The 21399-nt window shown below is 37.8% G+C and overlaps 1 protein-coding gene across 3 annotated transcripts in view; it reads right to left on the minus strand.

Moving 5' to 3' along the window:
• Nucleotides 1–21399, minus strand: part of LOC133537142 (protein unc-13 homolog C) — a 400509-nt gene that overhangs the window by 205341 nt on the left and 173769 nt on the right. For all 3 annotated transcript variants that reach the window (XM_061878045.1, XM_061878036.1, XM_061878053.1), the window contains exon 12: nucleotides 19276–19439. In XM_061878045.1, the coding sequence (XP_061734029.1) occupies nucleotides 19276–19439 (164 nt within the window). The remainder of the gene's footprint in view (nucleotides 1–19275; nucleotides 19440–21399) is intronic.

The raw sequence follows: 21399 nt of genomic DNA on the forward strand, positions 1-21399 counted from the left end.
ACTGTGAAAGTTCAATCCACAATGGATACAACACAGTCGCGAGAGTCCAGTCCAAACACAGCAGCGAGAGTCCCGTTCACAGCGGAGCCAGCAGGAAACCATCCCAAGGGTAGCGGACCAGCAGCGCAGAGATGTCCCCAGCCGATACACAGAGGGACATAGAAGAAAAAGAAAAGAAACGGCAGATCAACTGGTCTAAAAAGGGAGTCTATTTAAAGGCTAGAGTATACAAATGAGTTTTAAGGTGAGACTTAAATGCTTCTACTGAGGTGGCATCGCGAACTGTTACCGGGAGGGCATTCCAGAGTACTGGAGCCCGAACGGAAAATGCTCTATAGCCCGCAGACTTTTTTTGGGCTTTGGGAATCACTAATAAGCCGGTGTCCTTTGAACGCAGATTTCTTGCCGGGACATATGGTACAATACAATCGGCAAGATAAGATGGAGCTAGACCGTGTAGTATTTTATACGTAAGTAGTAAAACCTTAAAGTCACATCTTAAGTGCACAGGAAGCCAGTGCAGGTGAGCCAGTACAGGCGTAATGTGATCAAACTTTCTTGTTCTTGTCAAAAGTCTAGCAGCCGCATTTTGTACCAACTGTAATCTTTTAATGCTAGACATGGGGAGACCCGAAAATAATACGTTACAGTAGTCGAGGCGAGACGTAACAAACGCATGGATAATGATCTCAGCGTCTTTAGTGGACAGAATGGAGCGAATTTTAGCGATGTTACGGAGATGAAAGAAGGCCGTTTTAGTAACGCTTTTAATGTGTGCCTCAAAGGAGAGAGTTGGGTCGAAGATAATACCCAGATTCTTTACCGTGTCGCCTTGTTTAATTGTTTGGTTGTCAAATGTTAGAGTTGTATTATTAAATAGAGTTCGGTGTCTAGCAGGACCGATAATCAGCATTTCCGTTTTTTTGGCGTTGAGTTGCAAAAAGTTAGCGGACATCCATTGTTTAATTTCATTAAGACACGCCTCCAGCTGACTACAATCCGGCGTGTTGGTCAGCTTTAGGGGCATGTAGAGTTGGGTGTCATCAGCATAACAGTGAAAGCTAATACCGTATTTGCGTATGATGTCACCTAGCGGCAGCATGTAGATGCTGAAGAGTGCAGGGCCAAGGACCGAACCCTGGGGAACTCCACACGTTACCTTAACGTAATCCGAGGTCACATTGTTATGGGAGACACACTGCATCCTATCAGTAAGATAAGAGTTAAACCAAGACAGGGCTAAGTCTGACATACCAATTCGTGTTTTGATACGTTCTAATAAAATATTATGATCGACGGTATCGAAAGCAGCGCTAAGATCGAGGAGCAGCAACATGGATGACGCATCAGAATCCATCGTTAGCAATAGATCATTAGTCATTTTTGCGAGGGCTGTCTCCGTGGAGTGATTTGCCCTGAAACCGGATTGAAAGGTTTCACATAGATTGTTAGACGCTAAGTGTTCATTTAACTGCTCCGCAACAATTTTTTCAAGGATTTTTGAAATAAAGGGAAGGTGAGACACCGGTCGGTAGTTTACCATGAGGTCAGGATCGAGGTTAGGTCTTTTAAGAAGAGGATGAATAACCGCTTTTTTGAATGCTAGGGGAACAGTGCCCGAGGAGAGTGATAAGTTTATAATATTTAGCACTGATGGACCTAATAATACAAAAAGCTCCTTGATCAATTTCCCAGGAAGAGGGTCAAGTAAACATGTTGTCTGTTTTATTCCATTTACACGTTGTAACAATTCCTCTAATGTTATTTCCTCAAAACGAGAGAAACTATTTTGGAGGGCAGTATCCGCCGTATATACAATCGTATCAGTGTTAATAGAACCCCGTTGTAGCTGGGACGCATTGTCTTTAATCTCCTTTCTAATGACTTCAATTTTCTTACTAAAGAATTGCATAAAGTCATCAGCTGAGTGGGTTGAGCTACTGGAAGGAATCCCTTGTTGGGTTAGCGATGCTACCGTACTAAACAAAAATTTAGGATCGTTTTTATTACGGTGGATGAGATTTGAGTAATATTTAGCTAAAGCCATTGTTTACAAATTTGGTAAATAAATAACCAAAAAATGTATATTTTGTTGTTTTCTTACTGTACCGAAAATGAACCGAACCATGACCTCTAAACCGAGGTACGTACCGAACCGACATTTTTGTGTACCGTTACACCCCCTATAAATAACTAAAATTAACTCCATCTAAAATATTGTTAAAATAAATAAAATTAAATGTCAAAATGAAAACTTTAAGTCATGAGTAAAACGTAAAATTAAGGGAATAATAGTAGTAAAAATAGCAATAAAATGGAAAATAAGAGAACCAAATAAAAATAAGAGTTTAACATGATCAAAAAACCGCCTCATTTCGAAGGTGTGTCTTGAAACAAACAAAACAAAACAGAAAACGTTTTTACAGTCCTGAGGCTCTTTGGCAGGTTATTCCACGGACTAAATGCCACAACACTGTAAGCCTTTGTTCTAGTAGTTGGTAAAGATTGGATCTTTCTGCGTGGACTAGTCCAGGGTGTCACCCGCCTTCCGCCCGAATGCAGCTGAGATAGGCTCCAGCACCCTCCGTGACCCCGAAAGGGACAAGCGGTAGAAAATGGGTGGATTAAAAAAAAATGCAATAAAATTGCAAAAAACGATGTGCTGATGTACAGCAATAGCTTATGCATGGGTGTCAAACTCACATGGATAAAAATCTACCCCCAAGTGGGTTGGACTGGTAAAATCACAGCACGATAACTTTAAAATAAAGACAACTTCAAATTGTTTTCTTTGTTTAAAAATAGAACAGGCACATTCTGAAATTGTCGAAATCATAGTGTTGTTTTTTTTAGACTTACATGTTGCGATTTGATAGTATTCCATCTTTATTTGTCATTTATATTTTCTGGATAAATTATGTGATAATGTTCATCAGTCAACTCACTGGTGTTAATTTTCAATCCATCAACATAAAAAAAAAAAAAAAAAAAAAATTAAATTAAAGTGTGTTATTTATGTAGTTTGATAATTTTCCTCGACTGATATACTAACATCTTGAGGTTTATTTTGTACATACGTAGCATCATCTACAAAGATACAAAGAATTGCTATAGCGACATCCAGTAGACACATTTAGAACGGCTGTTTCTTTCATTCAACAATTCCAGGTTAACTTTTATAAGAATCAGAATCAGAATAGTTTTTTCTTGCCATTGTTTGAGAACGGTTTCACAAACTAGCATTTTTTCTTGGTGCAATCGTGCAACATAACACACATAAAACAGAATAGGTAATACAATGAGCTGTAACTCAGCTATCAGATCTTGTTATTGTTCATGTGCCTGATGGCCGATATACTTTGCAAATTCATCCCGCGGGCCGGATAAAACCTGTTCGTGGGCCTGATCCGGCCCTCGGCCCGTACGTTTGACACCCCCGAGCTAATGTATTGAATATAAATTATCTTGACGTATAAAAAGCTGCTGGGTGCTGTCCTCTTGTGATATTCCAGCTATTGCCTTTGTGTGGAGTTAATAGAAAACTACACAACGCCTACAGCCACAGTTGTTAGTGCCATTATTTGTTTTCTTTCTGAGCAGATGTGCCTGCCTACGACATTCTATAGCGAGGTATAAAGAACACAAACAACTTACTAACTGCAAGGAAGCCTGTTTTAAAATGCTTCAACCGTTGAAGTGTGATTCCCTAGTGAAGGGATCTTTCCCAGGTGTGAAATGCTCATAGTAAATAAGTCTATATTGGTGTTTTAGTGTAAATGTTTAACACTACATTTGAATGATAGTGTTCATGTGAAAAGGTCCGTAATCAACTTATAAAGCCTGAAAGTGTGATGTGGAAACACATTGCATTGTGGGTCTTGCTGGACTCTGAATAGCTTATTTACATGGCAGAAAACAAGACTATGTGCTTATGTTTATTTTGTTATTTTTCCTTAAAAAGTTTTAAAATACGGCAGGAACGTGCGGCATGATCATTAACTGTCACAATTGTCGTCATGAAAAAAAGGGAAAAAATTGTTGTCTTTTGCAACATGACTTATTAAGACAATAAAAACCCTGGATAGCAGTCGTGAGACAATCATACATCACTTTAAACGCCATCACCCGGTACATGTTGGTACGTTTACAACAGGGGTCGGCAACCCGCGGTTCCGGAGCCGCATATGGCTCCTTGGCAACTCTGATGCAGCTCAGATGCGCAATCACCGACCCCCCAGATTGTTGCGGTGAGATTCCGGAATTCAAAGCCTCTCCCGGACATCACCCGGAGTCAACGTTCTCCAATTTTCACTTGGACTGCAATATTAAGGGCGTGCCGTGATGATATTGCTCTTAATGTCCTCTTGAACTTCATCGCGCCCGCCATTCTCGGAATGCTATATGCATGCCGGCCGGACACATGCATTTTGCTGCTTCTATCGGCACATGTATGAGATTGCAAGGCATACTGGGTGACACAGAGTACACTGACGGTTGTGATATAAACAACTTTAACACTCCTACTAATATGTGCCACATTGTGAACCCACACAAAAGAAGAATGACAAACACATTACGGGAAAAAATCCTCACAGTAACACAACATAAACACAACACAACAAATACCCAGAATCCTTTGCATCCATGACATTTCCTGACTATGTTATACACCTTGCGAGCATCCTGCCTGTGCTAACAAAATAAGAGTCTCAAAAAGCTAGCGTGCACTAGCTAGCAAGCTACAGAGTTTGATGCCAATGTATTTCTCCTCTGCCCTCTCGCCCACACTCTCACTGACGTCACTCACCTGCTGACACACATTAAAGGGCCACACACACATATGGTAATTTCATAAAAAAGTGTTTAAAAACGAGGATGCTAGTTGGACAAATGAGATGCTAAATCCAACCACTTTCATGTGTTATTGGACAGAAAGGAGGCCTTATTTTGTCCTCCATTTGAAAATGTGGACGTTATCAGTACCACTGTCTGATTCCAATCAATGCAAGTCATCAGAATCAAATACACCAACTTATAATCTTGTCTTCATGAAAGAAAGGAATCTATATGTGTTAACATGCTTGTATTATCATTAAACACCATTAACTTGTTAACAAAAAATTCTCTTTCATAAATAAATAAATATAAATTATAAATATGAATGAGGTAGATCTCCTCGACTTGGTCAATTGAAAAGTAGCTCGCCTGCAGAAAAAGTGTGAGCACCCCTGGGGTAGACTATCCTCTTTAGCTGCCAGATGTTCATACAGTGTTGAATATTTTAAAATGTACCGATGAAGATTTTCATTCATCTCAGGGCGTTCAATCGTTCGCAACTGGACGGTTTTGTTTGTCTTGAAAGACGTTTCGCCGCTCATTCGAGTAGGCTTCATCAGTTCATGCTCATAGACTTAGATTGGTCAGATCTAGTCCAAAAACGGTTAGTGCCAATACCCTAAATATTTATACTCCAATTTTTGGAGGCAATTCCAATATTGACCACAGCGTCGGTTACTATGTAGAGTGGTGCTTTTCTCAATTCTAAGCAGACTGCATTGCAAAATGATTAAACCCCACTCTTCATCTCAAGCAACATCCACACAGGAATGGGGCAGTATGAATCCCTTCCCTACTGTAGTTAGCTGCAAAGCCATGTAAAATTCATTCCATTAAAACAGGGCTCCCCAACCACTGGTCCGTGAACCGATGCTGGTCTGTGACACATATGTTACCGGGCAGCACAAAAACGTGAAATAATTTATTTACTTTTGGAATGGCAATAGAAATACACAGAAATAGAACTTCATTGAAAGCCATAGAAGTCCATTGACAAAAAAATCAAGTTTTTTTATATAGCTATGGTCTGTCGTTGACGATCACATATCATGCATCAGATACTCTAGCCCAGGGGTTTCCAACTATTTATATGTATGTATATATATATATATATATATATGTATGTATATATATATATATATGTATGTATGTATATATATATATATGTATGTATATATATATATATATATATATATATATATATATATATATATATATATATATATATATATATATATATATGTATGTATATATATATATATATATATATATATATATATATATATATATATGTATATATATATATATATATATATATATATATATATATACATATGTATGTATATATATATGTATATATATATATGTATGTATATATATATACATATATATAGCATATATATAGCCTATATACCTACCTATCTATCCATCTATCTATCTTATATATATATATATATATATATATATATATATATATATATATATATATATATATATATATATAATATATATATATATATAGAGAGAGAGAGGTAAATATATATATATTCCGGAAATGGGTGTAATTTTAATGTTTTGTGGTGCATTGGCATTTTTTTTTTACAATATCAACAGAATTCAGTGAGAAATGTGTGTTTTGTGTCGCCATGTCTGTTATTATTTTGTTGATTGGATTTTTTTTTCCCGCAGACTAGGGAAGGTTGTTTGCAATGGGTCATATAAGTAAATGTTACTCCATCCAGAACATATCTAAAAGTTATTGGCCTGAATTACTTGCACCATACACTTGATGGTGACAAAACAGCAACATCTATAGTAGTCCTTAAAAATGACGAGTCCAGTCTCCCTGTGGCCGAGGGTCCTAAATTATTAACTCCTGATGTTTTGCGGGCCAAATTGAAGATTTCGGCGGGCCTCAATCGGCGCACGAGACATACTTTTGGACACTGCTGCTCAAGCCAAATAGAGCTTGCGAAAAGGAGTAAAAAAAAAAATACTTGCCAACTCTTCAGCAAAGGGAAAAAGGCCAACTCATGTGCCAAGAATAAGAAAGCTGATTTTAAAATACATTACCAGGAGTCTATTAAACATATGGTTGTGTAGTTTCAGGTGACTGTTTCGCGCCAAGACGCTCTGCATAGTATGCGGGGTTAAAGGGCTACTGAAACCCACTACTACCCACCACGCAGTCTGATAGTTTATATATCAATGATGAAATATTAACATTGCAACACATGCCAATACGGCCTTTTTAGTTTACTAAATTACAATTTTATATTTCCCGGGAGTTTCGTCACAGGTTTTTAGGAAGTATGAGCGCTGCGCACACACACAGCTAAATGTCGTCTGCTTTAACGGCATAAATACACAGTTTATTGGACATCTGTGTTGCTGAATCTTTTGCAATTTGTTCAATTAATATTGGAGAATTCACAGTAGAAAGATGGAGTTGGGAAGCTTTAGCCTTTAGCCACACAAACACACGGTGAATCCTTGTTTAAAATTCCAGGAGTTGAAACTTTCCTATGGATGGGAGCGCAGTCAAGCGAACATGAATCAAGACGGAATGTCAACCAGCAGGTTTCGGTGAGAAAATTGTGGTTAAAAAGTCAGTTTTTACCGGAGAAAAGCTGAGCTTGTGCCGTCCATAAAGCTGCTGTCGACTCCCCTGAGACACTGTGCGTCAAGACACCCGTGGAGACACCCTTCCGACTATCAGGTACTGTTAAACTTACTGAAAAACTAGCAACACAATAGAAAGATAAGGGATTTCCCAGAATTAACCTAGTAAATGTGTCTAAAAACGTCGGAATCCGTCCCAATGCAATCGCGTTTTTGTTTGTTTTTTTCTCTAGTCCGTCGCTATCAATATCCTCAAACACAAATATTTCATCCTCACTCAAATTAATGGGGAAATTGTCATTTTCTCGGTCCGAATAGCACTTTTAGTTGGAGGCTCCCATTAAAAACAATGTGAATATGTGAGGAGCCATCAACATGTGACGTCATCGTCTGCGACTTCCGGTAGAGGCGGGGCTTTTGTCTTAGCACCGAAAGTTGCGAACTTTATCGTGGATGTTCTCTACTAAATCCTTTCAGCAAAAATATTGCGGAATCGCGAAATGATCAAGTATGACACATAGAATGGACCTGCTATCCCCGTTTAAATAAGAAAATCTCATTTCAGTAGGCCTTTAAACTATACAACAAGGCAATTGAAGCCTTCAAAACTGCTGTGGCACATGGAATGAAATCGAATGTGAACACGAAGGACAGAAGCAATTACTGAGAGACACTAATCTGACTGCGTAATACTTAGTAGCTACCCGTATTGTTAGGGCGAAGAAACCTTTCACGGTTGGAGAAGAACTTAATCATGTCAGCCGCCAAAGATATTTGTCGCAAACTTTTAGAAGAGGCTGCTGTAAAAAGTAGAAGACCGTCACCATGCACATTGAGGATACAATCAAAGACATTTAGGCGCAATTGTTGAAGAGGATTCAAAAGTCACTGTGGTACGCCATGCAGGTTGAGAAATCTACTGATATTAACAACAAGGCAATACTACCTTTTTATGTGCGATATCTTTGTGATGTGGATGTCCATGACAATATGCACGGATGGAGTTGCATCTATGATCGGACGAGACTGTCTATTCCAGGGGTCACCAACGCGGATACAAGATAGCCCGTAAGGACCAGATGAGTAGCCCGCTGGCCTGTTCTAAAAATAGCTCAAATAGCAGCACTTACCAGTGAGCTGCCTCTATTTTTTAAATTGTATTCATTTACAAGCAAGCTGGTCTCGCTTTGCTTGACATTTTTAATTCTAAGAGAGACAAAACTCAAATAGAATTTGAAAATCCAATAAAATATTTTAAAGACTTGTTAAAATAAATTCATTTATTTTTTTACTTTGCTTCTTATAACTTTCAGAAAGACAATTTTAAAGAAAAAATACAACCTTAAAAATGATTTTAGGACCTTTTTACCTTTTAAATTCCTTCCTCTTCTTTCCTGACAATTCAAATCAATGTTCAAATAAATATGTTTTTTTTTTATTGTAAAGAATAATACATACATTTTTTATTTAATTCTTCATTTTAGCTTCTGTTTTTTCGACGAAGAATATTTGTGAAATACTTATTATGATTAAAATTAAAAAAAAATATTCTGGCAAATCTAGAAAATCTGTAAAATCAAATTTAAAGTCTTTTTAATGTCTTTTAAAATGTTTGTTCTGGAAAGTCTGGAAGAAATAATGATTTGTCTTTGTTAGAAATATAGCTTGGTCCAATTTGTTATATATTCTAACAAAGTGCAGATTGGATTTTAAACTATTTAAAACATGCTATCAAAATTTGTAAGATCATTCTTAATCAGGAAAAATTATTAATGATGTTCCATAACTTATTTTTCAAAATTTTTCCTAAAAGATTCAAATTAGCTTGTTTTTCTCTTCATTTTTTTCGGTTAAATTTAGAATTTTAAAGAGTCAAAATTGAAGATAAACTATGTTTCAAAATTACATTTTAATTTTTTCCATTTTTTCTCCTCTTTTAAACAGTTTTCATCATTTATTCTCTACAAAAAACCCTCCGTAGAAGGAAAAAAAATGTACGACGGAATGACAGACAGAAATACCCTTTTTTTTAAATATATATTTATCTGTTTCTATATATATTTATTGTGACAAATCATTAAGATGATCAGCGTTTCCACAAAGATAATTATAATTAATGATTAATAATATCATAGAGTTAAAGGTAAATTGAGCAACTTGGCTATTTCTGGCAATTTATTTAAGTGTGTATCAAACTGGTAGCCCTTCCCATTAATCAGTACCCAAGAAGTAGCTCTTGGTTTCAAAAAGTTTGGTGACCCCTGGTCTATTCTAACAACCCACATTAAGGAGGTTGCAGCTGAATGTGAGACCACACACTTGTCATTCACGAAAAATGTCAGGTGATCTTCACAGCGTACTGAATGACAGTACATTTATTCAACTTACCAGCGCTAATGCGCTCAACTTCCACCTGTTTCAGCAGCAATGTGAGGAGATGGATGCCGAGCACGAACATCTTAGTTTACGCACCGAAGTAAAATGGCTATCAAGGGGAAGATCACTGCCCATAGTGTTTTGAGTTATGAGTGCAGCTGCATAAATTTCTCTCAGAAAAAAAAAAGTCACCGCTGAGGGCTCGTTTTAGTGACAGAGAATGGCTCACCAAATTAGCTTACCTTTGCGACATAGTCAATCTACCCAACTGACTTCATTTGTCACTGCAGGGACAACTAATAACTGTGATCAAGTTGGCACTTAAGATAGCATTCAAAGCCAAACTGGAATCATGGAGCGGCCAGTTGACAGGGGCATATTTGACATGTTTCAAACATAAGCAGGGATTTTGGATGATCACCTGGGCCAGCACTCTCACGGACCACCTGTCTGTGCTGTTACAAGAGTTAGAGCGCTACTTTCCAGCCACAAAAGACCCATGAAATACCAAAGAATGGATCCGCGACCCATTCGCGAATAAACCTGGCGAATCATGCGTGTCTGTGCAACAAGAGGATCAGCTGCTGGAGATTGCAAACTCACATTTCAGTCTTAATTCTGGATGAAAATTAGGCCAGAATAACCTGTAATGGCTGCAAGAAAACTGTAAAAACTGCAGCCATGTCCAACATCATATATGTAATTAGTTCAGTTCAGTTCACTTTCAGTTTATTTCGAAAATGCATACAAAGCAATTCATCACATATTTCCTGTTGTTTCATTTCAGCACGTCCGAAAAGGAGTCGGAAGAAACTGAGTTTATTTAATCCTACACCTTTTCATACCATACCAATTGTATCCCATTTCCTTGTTCTCTTTAACAAAACAGTGAATAAATAATAAATAAATAATATACCACAGTAAGTAAACAAATATAAATACATAAATAATCATTATCTCAAAAAAAAAAAAAGGGTTTAAGATGTTCATCCTAATTCTTGTTCTGTGTACTTTGTGAACACTTGTAGTTTGAACAGTCTCTAAAACTGAACCATTTTGGTGCTTTGCTAGATTTCTTTGGTTAATCCATTCCATAATTTAGTTCCACATACAGATATGCTAAAGGTTTTAGGTTTTGTACGGGCATACAAATGTTTTTAATCAGATTTTCCTCTAAGGTTATATTTCTCCTCTTCTGTTGAGAATAATTGTTGTAGATTCTTGGGTAGCAGGTTATAACTTGCTTTATACATAATTTTAGCACTTTGGAAATGCACCCAATTGCTGAATTTCAATATTTTTGATTCAATAAATAAAGGGTTTGTATGTTCTTTATATCCAACATTATGTATTATTTTAATTTTTTTTTTTTTTGTAACACAGTTAGTGAATAAAGCGCACATTTGTCGTTGTTTCCCCATATTTCTGCACAATAACTCAGATATGATAACACTAGCAAGCAGTAGAGAATATGAAGTGATTTTTGGCCTACCAGGGATCGAACCTGCAACCCTCAAATTGCTGGCACGGCCGCTCTACCAACCGAGCTATACAACAATTATTCTGTTGAGAATAATTGTTGTAGATTCTTTGGTAGCAGGTTATAACTTGCTTTATACATAATTTTAGCACTTTGTAAATGCACCGAATTGCTGAATTTCAATATTTTTGATTCAATAAATAAAGGGTTTGTATGTTCTCTATCTACAACATTATGTATTATTTTAATGGATTTTTTTTTTGTAACACAGTTAGTGAATGAAGCGCACATTTGTCGTTGTTTCCCCACATTTCTGCACAATAACTCAGGTATGGTAACACTAGCAAGCAGTAGAGAATATGAAGTGATTTTTGGTCTAGAACATGTTTTGCTTTATTCATTAGCTCGGTTGGTAGAGTGGCCGTGCCAGCAACTTGAGGGTTGCAGGTTCGATTTCCGCTTCCGCCATCCTAGTCACTGCCGTTGTGTCCTTGGGCACCTGCTCCCAGTGCCACCCACACTGGTTTAAATGTAACTTAAATATTGGGTTTCACTATGTAAAGCACTTTGAGTCACTTGAGAAAAAGCGCTATATAGATATAATTCACTTAACTATTGATGTGTTTCTTGCTACTTTATGTTGTATATTTTTTACATGAGATTTCCAGTTTATTTTATCATCTAATGCTACACCCAAAAATGTGTTTTATTTTACCCTCTCTTTATCTACTCTGTCTATTTGTATTTGTGTTTGACTTTCTCTTCTACTGTTACCAAATAACATTATTTTAATTTTACTGATATTCAAAGATAGTCTGTTTTTTTAAACCTTCAAAATTATGGAGCAGACTAGACATAAGAAACACGCTACGAGTGTCAAATCAGTACGTGTCCATGCACTAAATCAGTCCGATTTCTCAAATAGTTTGGCTCAAAATAAGCATCCTACAACCCATGGAAACACCTTAATTTTTTTTTTTTTTTCAGTCGGGCTAACACACCTGGATTATTCGATTAAAAACCAGATCTCTGGAGTGTGTGTGCCGCTTTAGGGAACTCTTCGTATCTCAATGCGGCAGTCTAAAAGCGCAGGATATAACCCCGGAGCAGTTCCCGTTAAATAATAACAAAGGCAACAATTGGAATAGAAAGGAAACTGCTAATTTACTTTACACCATTTTCAAGTACATGGATGGGAGAAAAACTAACAAACCGAGATGTATTTAAAAAAGTAGCGAAGGAAGTGTTTGATACTAGCTTCATTTGGACTCTCCACAACTGGGACGTGAAGTGAAGTGAATTATATTTATATAGCGCTTTTTCTCTAGTGACTCAAAGCGTTTTACATAGTGAAACCCAATATCTAAGTTACATTTAAACCAGTGTGGGTGGCACTGGGAGCAGGTGGGTAACGTGTCTTGCCCAAGGACACAACGGCAGTGACTAGGATGGCGGAAGCGGGGATCGAACCTGCAACCCTCAAGTTGCTGGCACAGCAGCTCTACCAACCGAGCCCTACCGCCCCGTAAGATAACGCAGCAGGAATATTACAAGGCTTTAATTGATTGATTGAAACTTTTGTTAGTAGATTGCACAGTACAGTACATATTCCGTACAATTGACCACTAAATGGTAACACCCGAATAAGTTTTTCAACTTGTTTCATTCGGGGCCCACGTAAATCAATTCATGGTAAGAACAAAGCGTACACAAACCTTTTTTAGGCTGCATTTGTGTACTCCAAACTGGTTAAGAATAACTCTGTATTCCACAAAACTGGCAAGGATGTTCACAACAAAGCAGACACAGACAGTCTTTTCCTTCGAACTTAAAATTCATTCCATCGATCCACAGTACTTATAGAATACATTTTTGAATAAAAGTTTTCTTCAAAACAATTCTCTGAATCTCTGCCACAAGTCTTTGCTTAGGACCTGCATCCTCCAATCCAGCCACTCCGAGATCTGTTTGGTAGTAGGATCATGTTCGTAGCATTTCTTGTCAACGTCTGCTATTTAACATCAGTATAGAGACGTAATATATTTGTCATCTGTGCCAATATTACAGGGGACATCAAGCAAGAACGGAGCTTTAGTGGTAAATATATCTGATTTTGACGTGACTTCATAGGTCAACCGGAAAAGCAATATTTTTACCATCACTAATTAAGTTAAAGTTAAAGTACCACTGATAGTCAAACTAGGTTGTGGTGAAATTAACTTCTGCATTTGACCCATCTCCTTTTTCCACCCCCTGGGAGGTGAGGGGAGCAGTGAGCAGCAGCGGTGGCCGCGCTCGGGGATAATTTTAATGATTTAACCCCAAAAGAGTCGGGACCCAGGATGGACCGCTTGCCTGGGTCATCCCTGCGCTGCGGATCCGCCTCCGCTTGGGATGGTTTCCTGCTGGCTCCGCAGTGAACGGGATTCTTGCTGCTGTGTTGGATCCGCTTTGGACTGGACTCTCGCGGCTGTGTTGGATCCATTATGGATTGAACTTTCACAGTATCATGTTAGACCAGCTCGACATCCATTGCTTTCGTCCTCTCAAGGTGGGCCTACCGAGGATGTCGTAGTGGTTTGTGTTGTGGTTTGTGCAGCCCTTTGAGACACTAGTGATTTAAGGCTATATAAGTAAACATTGATTGAATCCCAACCCTTGATGCTGAGTGCCAAGCAGGGAGGTAATGGGTCCATTTTTTGTAGTCTTTGGTATGACTCGGCCAGGGTTTGAACTCACGACCTACCGACTTCAGGTCGGACACTCTAACCACTTGGCTGCATTAGAGAAACCGCATGGACACTGGGACATTACAAGTTGGTGAGAAAATGAAGAATACCGAACGATTTAAGAAATCAGACAATTCTAGTGGATGGAAACGTAGTGAAGGTCTCCCTTCACTTCCCTTGTCTTGCTATACTTATCTGCTACATGTGGAAGGCCGGTTGGTGGAAAATAATGCCTGCCGTAAACTGGTCCCTGGTGCAAAAATGGTTTGAGACCTCTGTATTAAAACGTTTAAAGGATGTTTCCGTGTATATACATGCACAGTACTAGGGATGCAAATCCCTTCCTAATTAGACACCCCAGCCATTATTGGCTTTTGTAGACCATGCACATACATTACATTTATTTTTAGACTATTCATTTGTTGTTATCACTTAGAGAGCTTCTGACCTAATTGAAATAAGTACATTTGGTGGATTGCAAATGTTATTTTCCTCTGAACTGAACCAACATGTTATTTAAACAGGGATAGAGAAGTGAGAGAGTCATCATTCTTGTCTCCAACAGCAACAATAATATGAACCTGAACACACATGCAGAATGGAGAAGAAAATAATTGCTCGAAGCTTGGCTCGAGTGTGGCTCTCCTTCAAAGCCCGGAATGTACAGTGCAATACATTGCCATGAAACGCTCTCCAAAATACATCTTCTTTGCTGGCTTGTCAGGCGCATAACAAACGTGCACAGTTCTGCAGTAGATTGCGCACCATCAAAATGGAAATGTGTAATGATCTATATGTTTGCTTGAATGCACCTGGGGATACTACAGAAGGGGGAGGCTGAAACCAACTTAACAACACTTGCATGTAACGGATGCTTTCAGCAGCAAGGAATGAAATCCACATGTGTTTTGCTTTTTATTTGGCTTTTTTTTTATATCAGGACAGAAGAGTCGTGGTAATGGCAGCGAGGAAAATCAACGTGACTGGCTACAATTATAACTAAATTAAAGGAGGAATGTACACAGAGAAGTATGCTGTCTGAATGTGAAGAAACGTGCCTCCCAGGCTATTTCCTCCCCTGCCCGTACATCATTTGCAATACTGGTGAGGACACAATTGTTTAATTTCTATACAGCAGTAAACAACTTTGTGTACTTGTATGATTGTTAAGTATTATCATCAAAGGATTAGTCATTTTGCTTTATTTTAGTTTCCATGCATCCATCCATTTTTCTACCGCTTATTCCCTTCGGGGTCGCGGGGGGTAGGCCGGCCGGGGAGCCTATCTCAGTTACAATTTTAGTTTAATTTTGTCATAATGCATTCAGATTCAGAAATGTGTGGTGAAAATTAAGTTGTCTGTAATCAGTTATGAATTTCACATTTAACATTGGCTGTACAGTTTATAAAGGTTTAACGATGGCAATACCTTGACTATGGAAGACCACCAGTGCCCATTATTTATTTTCATATATCTATCCCATCCATCCATTTTCTACAACTTGTCAGTTTTGGGGTTGCGGGTGGTGCTGGAGCCTATCTCAGCTGCATTTGGACGGAAGGCATCGTACACCCTGGACATGTAGCCACCTCATCACAGGGCCAACACAGATAGACAGACAACATTCACACTCATGTTCACACACTAGGGCAAATATAGTGTTGCCAATCAACCTATCCCCAGGTGCATGTTTTTGGAGGTGGGAGGAAGCCGGAGTACCCGGAGGGAACCCACGCAGTCACGGGGAGGACATGCAAACTCCACACAGAAAGATCCCGAGGCCGGGATTGAACCCAGGACTACTCAGGACTTTCGTATTGTGAGGCAGACGCACTAACCCCGGGGAAAAATAATCCGTGTCATCCGGTCGGAGGATTGTTTTCATCTTTTAAGTTTTCACTGTACATCCATCCCTCCATTTTCAACCGCTTTCAACCGGGGGGCGCTGTGTATATTAAATTAAAATCCGACCAAACAATCAAAACAGGCTGCACACTCATGCTTAATTTGGCATCTTTCAGCCTCCGGAATGAGAAAGAAGCACTGGTATGGAGTGATGCAAAGTCAGCGATGGTGACATCTGTTAAAGTCTTTTGCTTCTTTGACACTTCAATCCCCTGAGCTAATTACTTCACTTGATGCTGCAACACCTTGCTTTTTACCAGTGAGGGTGGAAAAGGAGTTATTTGGATCTTGGGAGTCTTTAAGGTACCATGTTTGGTTTGGTTGAAAGAACCTCTGGCGTGTTTGTTAAGCTAAGTTTCTTTGGTCAAGTGGGAACGCAATTATTCCTGAGTCCTGAATCACAAGTAAGCGTAACACTTTAAATTCTCTGGAACAAGCCCAATGTCCTCAACAAGTTCAAACCCAACATGATTAACATACATAAAAAGAAATGCTACTTAATGTTTTGCTTGTCTGCCTTGTTTCATCTGCTCAATCACCTTTCGCATTTGTTAGCAGCTCTCAAGAAGCAGACTGTGAACAAAATACCCTTAGCTGTATGGTTATAAAGCAGAGCCGGGCAAATTAAGGCCCGGGGCCCATATGCGGCCCCGTTAAGATTTTCAATCTGGTCCGCCGGACATTCACAAATAATTTTTAAGATGGAAAGTGTAGCTGCCATTGGATGTGCACTCATGTGTTATAGTAATCGTAAGTCTTGAACTATAGTAAGTATTTCAATGGTTGAAATCTGCGCTTTTGCATGATATACTAGTTACTATGGTAATCTAATTAGTTACTATGGTAATCTAATTAGTTACTATGGTGATCTGATTAATTACTTTGGTCATCTAAGTCACAGCAGCTCAGACGAGGCACCAAGCAGTGTGGGTCGGGAGCGTTTCCACAGAGTGTTTCCAGAGCCTGAAATGCGGGTGTCACGGACAGACGTGGAAGGAGATTTTTACAATATATTTATATATAATCAGATTTTAGGTGTTTTGTTTTTTACCGTTTACGTTCATATTTCGCTCTTTGTGTTTATTGTAGTGTTTCGCTTGATTGTAAAATATGTGGATGGGGGGGTGACGTTCATATCTTGTCAATATTCAGTGTTTTATCCTTCAACGTTAATATTGTAAATCTCACAATCTTTATTTTTGTGTACATTCCGGGTGTCTCATTCGTAGAAAAAGGTAAAATTGCATTCCATTTTTTAAGGCAGTCCGGCGGATGTGAGGTTTTGTATCAGTGTTCCTTAAAATAGATATACCAGCCCACAGAGACATTTTCTTCTCTAAATTTGGGCCCTAAATATAAATAATTGCCCAGGCCAGTTATAAAGACTTTTAATCGGGCCCAGAGATTACAGTATGTTAACATGCAAGTAGTAATAGGAATTACAACATCCCTCTACAGAGCACATCAATTTCAATTTGGATCACCACCAAATTGCAGAACCTCTTCCTGCAGTTGCCGATCGAGTATTGCCATTAAAGTTGATAAATTATTCACATATAATTTAGGGAAATGTGCCTATTTAGCAATGTTATTAGATTCCTGGGCCTACTAATTAAAAGGCACAAGTTTTAGTTTGTACAAAAAGGATTGGCTAAACCTCTGACCAAACTAACAGAGCAAACAATCTCAAGTCTAGCACGCTGTTAATAACTAATTTTAATAAACAGGAAACTATAAAAACACCTGCTAAATTTATGGATGATAATAGTTTTAGTGAGATAGTTCCTTTCTTCTGCTCTAATAATACCATTAGACGTTTTGATTGACATTGTTACAATTTTCAAAAAGTATTCAAAAAACACTTTGAAAACTGTGGATTTAGAGCGATTCTTCACGTCTTTTTGTTCCCACCCATAAAATGTCTCAGTGTAACTTTGATTGGCCAAAAATGAAACAAAAGTAACACATTCAAATATTATTAGCTGTACAATAAATTGGAAAAAAAAAATGTATCTATGGATGTTCTCATTCATCCAGGCCATTTTATTCTCAGGGCATTCAACCAATCACAACTGAACTGTTCAGTTTGTCTTAGAATATATTTTGCTTCTACTCCGAGCAGGCTTCATTAATTCTTGCTCATAGACATAGATTGCTCAGATCTAGTCGAAATGCTGGTGCTAAAGCCCCAAAAATGTGCACTCCAACAAGAGGAGGGTGTGCCTGAGAAACAACAGATAATATTGTTTGATGTGTTCCATTGATTTACCAATGCATAATTTTCCAACATTTCTTTCTATTTTTTGTTCTCAGGGTATTTAATCAATCACAACTGGACTGTTGAGTTTGCTTTAAAATGCATTTTGCCTCTCATCTGAGCAGGCTTCATCACTTCACGCTTGTAGACTTAAATCGGTCAGACCTGAAGTCCAAATACTAAACATATTTTTTACACCACAATAACGAGAAACCATCGTTGCCTGAGCTTGCCCTCATCTTGTAAGTTGGGCGTTGGGAAGCTTTGACCAGCATTTAGACTAGATCTGACCATTCTAAGTCTGTGAGCATGAAGGGATGAAGCCTGCTCGGATGACAGGTAAAATGTTTTCTAAAGACAAACCAAAGAGTTGAATGCTGCCAGTTGAATGCCCTAGGATAAAAAAACACAAAACAAATGATGGAAAACTATGCATTGGAAAATCAATTGCACACATCAAACAATATTAGCTGCAAAACCAAAACCAAATAAGTTGCAGCATATGTTAGCTTTAATGAAAACTGCTTTTAGTAAGTTCTCATTTTTTGGTTTATAGTCTGTTTTAAAAATAGAAAAAAAAAAAAACTCGAAAGAACACTTGGAGACTCTGAAATGGCCAAATTGCTTGGTCTCACCTCACCCATTTTTTGTTCTAATTCAGCATTTCTCCGGACTTTTAGACCAAAATTTCACGCAAAACTGTTTAACTGTTCCAAAGGTCCACTCTATAGTTTGTTTTCAAGTAACTGTAAAGCAGTGTTTATTGTGTGTTTTTGAGCAATGGGGTCATTCTACTTCATGAAGAAAGCAAGAAAAAGTGAGAGCTGCTTGATGTGTGTCCAGGATCAATGTAACCAACCCAGCTTTCAGAAGTTTTTTTCCTGGAGATCGAGCAATTAATTAATCAAAGTTGAAAACTCAATAGTCCTCTGAGCTTGGGATTTTGCTGAGGAGACATTACTTTAACTCTACTTTAAAACTCTTCCCTATCTTTCATAGCCCCCACTCACTGGGATGAGACAGTGACAGATTGTTAAAGTACAAGACCATAGATCAGGACAGTACTCACGTCATAGCCTGATAGATGGACTCCACCCCGTATCTCATGGCGAACTCGTCCACTATCTCCTGGGACACGTCGTCATAGTAGACCTTCCATGCTTCTTCACCTTTCACTTGCGGGATCTTTACTACGCCGTTGTTCCTGCCCTCAGTCAGGTAGTGGAACAGGTTCTAAAAGAGACAAGAAAGAACAGCGTTCACACACTACAAGAACCATTGAATTTGAACTATTAACATTACTTATTCACATTGGATCTATGGATGTGCGTAGTCATTGATTAACTGATTGTTAAGAATCCTACAAATTGCACGGGACTGATTGATTGATCGTATCCTGGCGCAACCGGAGAAAAATGGAGTGAACTACTTGGCGCTGTTGATTAAGTCTTAACTTGTTTGCTGTCTAAAGAAGGTCACATGATGTCAACTGTAGGAAGTCACGCTTCATTAGTGTGCACACAGGCATGGCAACAGGAGTTCAGAACAGACACTGAAAGAGTCTTCATTTCCATTCAACATTTTATTCAAACATATACCTACAGATGCTTAATAATCTCTTCTTATTCTCCATACCAATGCAGTGTGTTTTTGGGTGTGAAACGATCAGTGTTTTCAATTTTAATGGGTGTGGCGGAATTAATATTTATTTCCCCTCATCTTGTGTTGCCCCTGAGAGAATGCCACCTTTTAAAACCAAGTAAATTTAAACCTGCATATGCATAGAACTATTTTACAGTACAGCATATCAAATCAAAGGATATGTGTTTCTGCTTCTGTTGCAATAAATGAGGTGGGTTGTTTTGGTAGAGCTGCGTATTGTTGTTCCTTACAACACATATGTTGGGGCTCTTCCACATCGCAAAGCATAAATATGGCCAAAAACAACTAAAAATACCAATTTTACAGTAGTATCGGCCACTATGTGGGATCAAATTATTCAGATCTCCCCGTTCAGTATTGTTCGGGATTAAAATAGTATAAAGGTGACTAATTGACTTTATTTCTAGAGGGCTCTGAAACTTTAGAACAGTGGTTCTCAAATGGGGGTACGTGAGATTTTTTTTTTTTAAATCCAAAAATAGCAACAATTCAAAAATCCTTTATAAATATATTTATTAAATAAAACTAAACACAAATGTGTTCATAAACTGTGAAAAGAATTGCAACAATGCAATATTCAGTGTTGACAGCTACATTTTTTGTGGACATGTTCCATAAATATTGATGTTAATGATTTCTTTTTTTGTAAAGAAATGTTTAGAATTAAGTTCATGAATCCAGATGTATCTCTATTAAAATCCGCAAAGAGGGCACTTTAAGTTGATGATTACTTCTATGTGTACAAATCTTTATTAATAATTGAATCACTTGCTTATTTTTCAACAAGTTTTTAGTTATTTTAATATCTTTTTTCCCCATATAGCTCAAAAAAGACCACTACAAATGAGCAATATTTTGCACTGTTATACAATTTAATAAATCAGAAACTGATGACATAGTGCTGTATTTTACTTCATCTCTTTTTTTCAACTAAAAATGCTTGCTCTGATTAGGGGGTACTTGAATTTAAAAAAAATGTTCACAAGGGGCACATCACTGAAAAAAGGTTGAGAACCACTGCTTTAGAAGGTAGTAAACATTTTTTTTTGTGCTCGAGCTACAAACATATTCGATTCATGTAAACATTAATTTAGCACAGTCATGTCCGGAACCAATTAACATAAAAAACAAGGGATTACTGTATTTAACAATAACATGTAAGAAAAGGAATATTGTTTTAATATTGTATGAATATTATTGCATTGTCTTATATTGTTGTATTTAATATTGTTAAAGTAATGACAGATGAGTGTGTTGATACACGTCTATTTTGTGTGGTTTTGTCTCATATTCTGATATATATCATTATTGATCTAATAAAGCTAAAAAAATACAAAAGTCTTCATTGATCTTGCAAAATTGTATTTACTTGGTATAGTATCGATACTGAAATTTGCAGTATTGGTCACTTGGACTAGCTGGTGCACAAGATCTGTGTGAAACTCGTACAGGTTGTGCAAACGTCTCATCAAAGTAAAATAACTTATGTTTCTAAAGCCACAATCTGACGATACCCTCAACATTAAATAAC

The sequence above is a fragment of the Nerophis ophidion genome, linkage group LG02, assembly GCF_033978795.1.
Source record: "Nerophis ophidion isolate RoL-2023_Sa linkage group LG02, RoL_Noph_v1.0, whole genome shotgun sequence".
In the NCBI taxonomy this organism is placed as follows: Eukaryota; Metazoa; Chordata; class Actinopteri; order Syngnathiformes; family Syngnathidae; genus Nerophis; species Nerophis ophidion.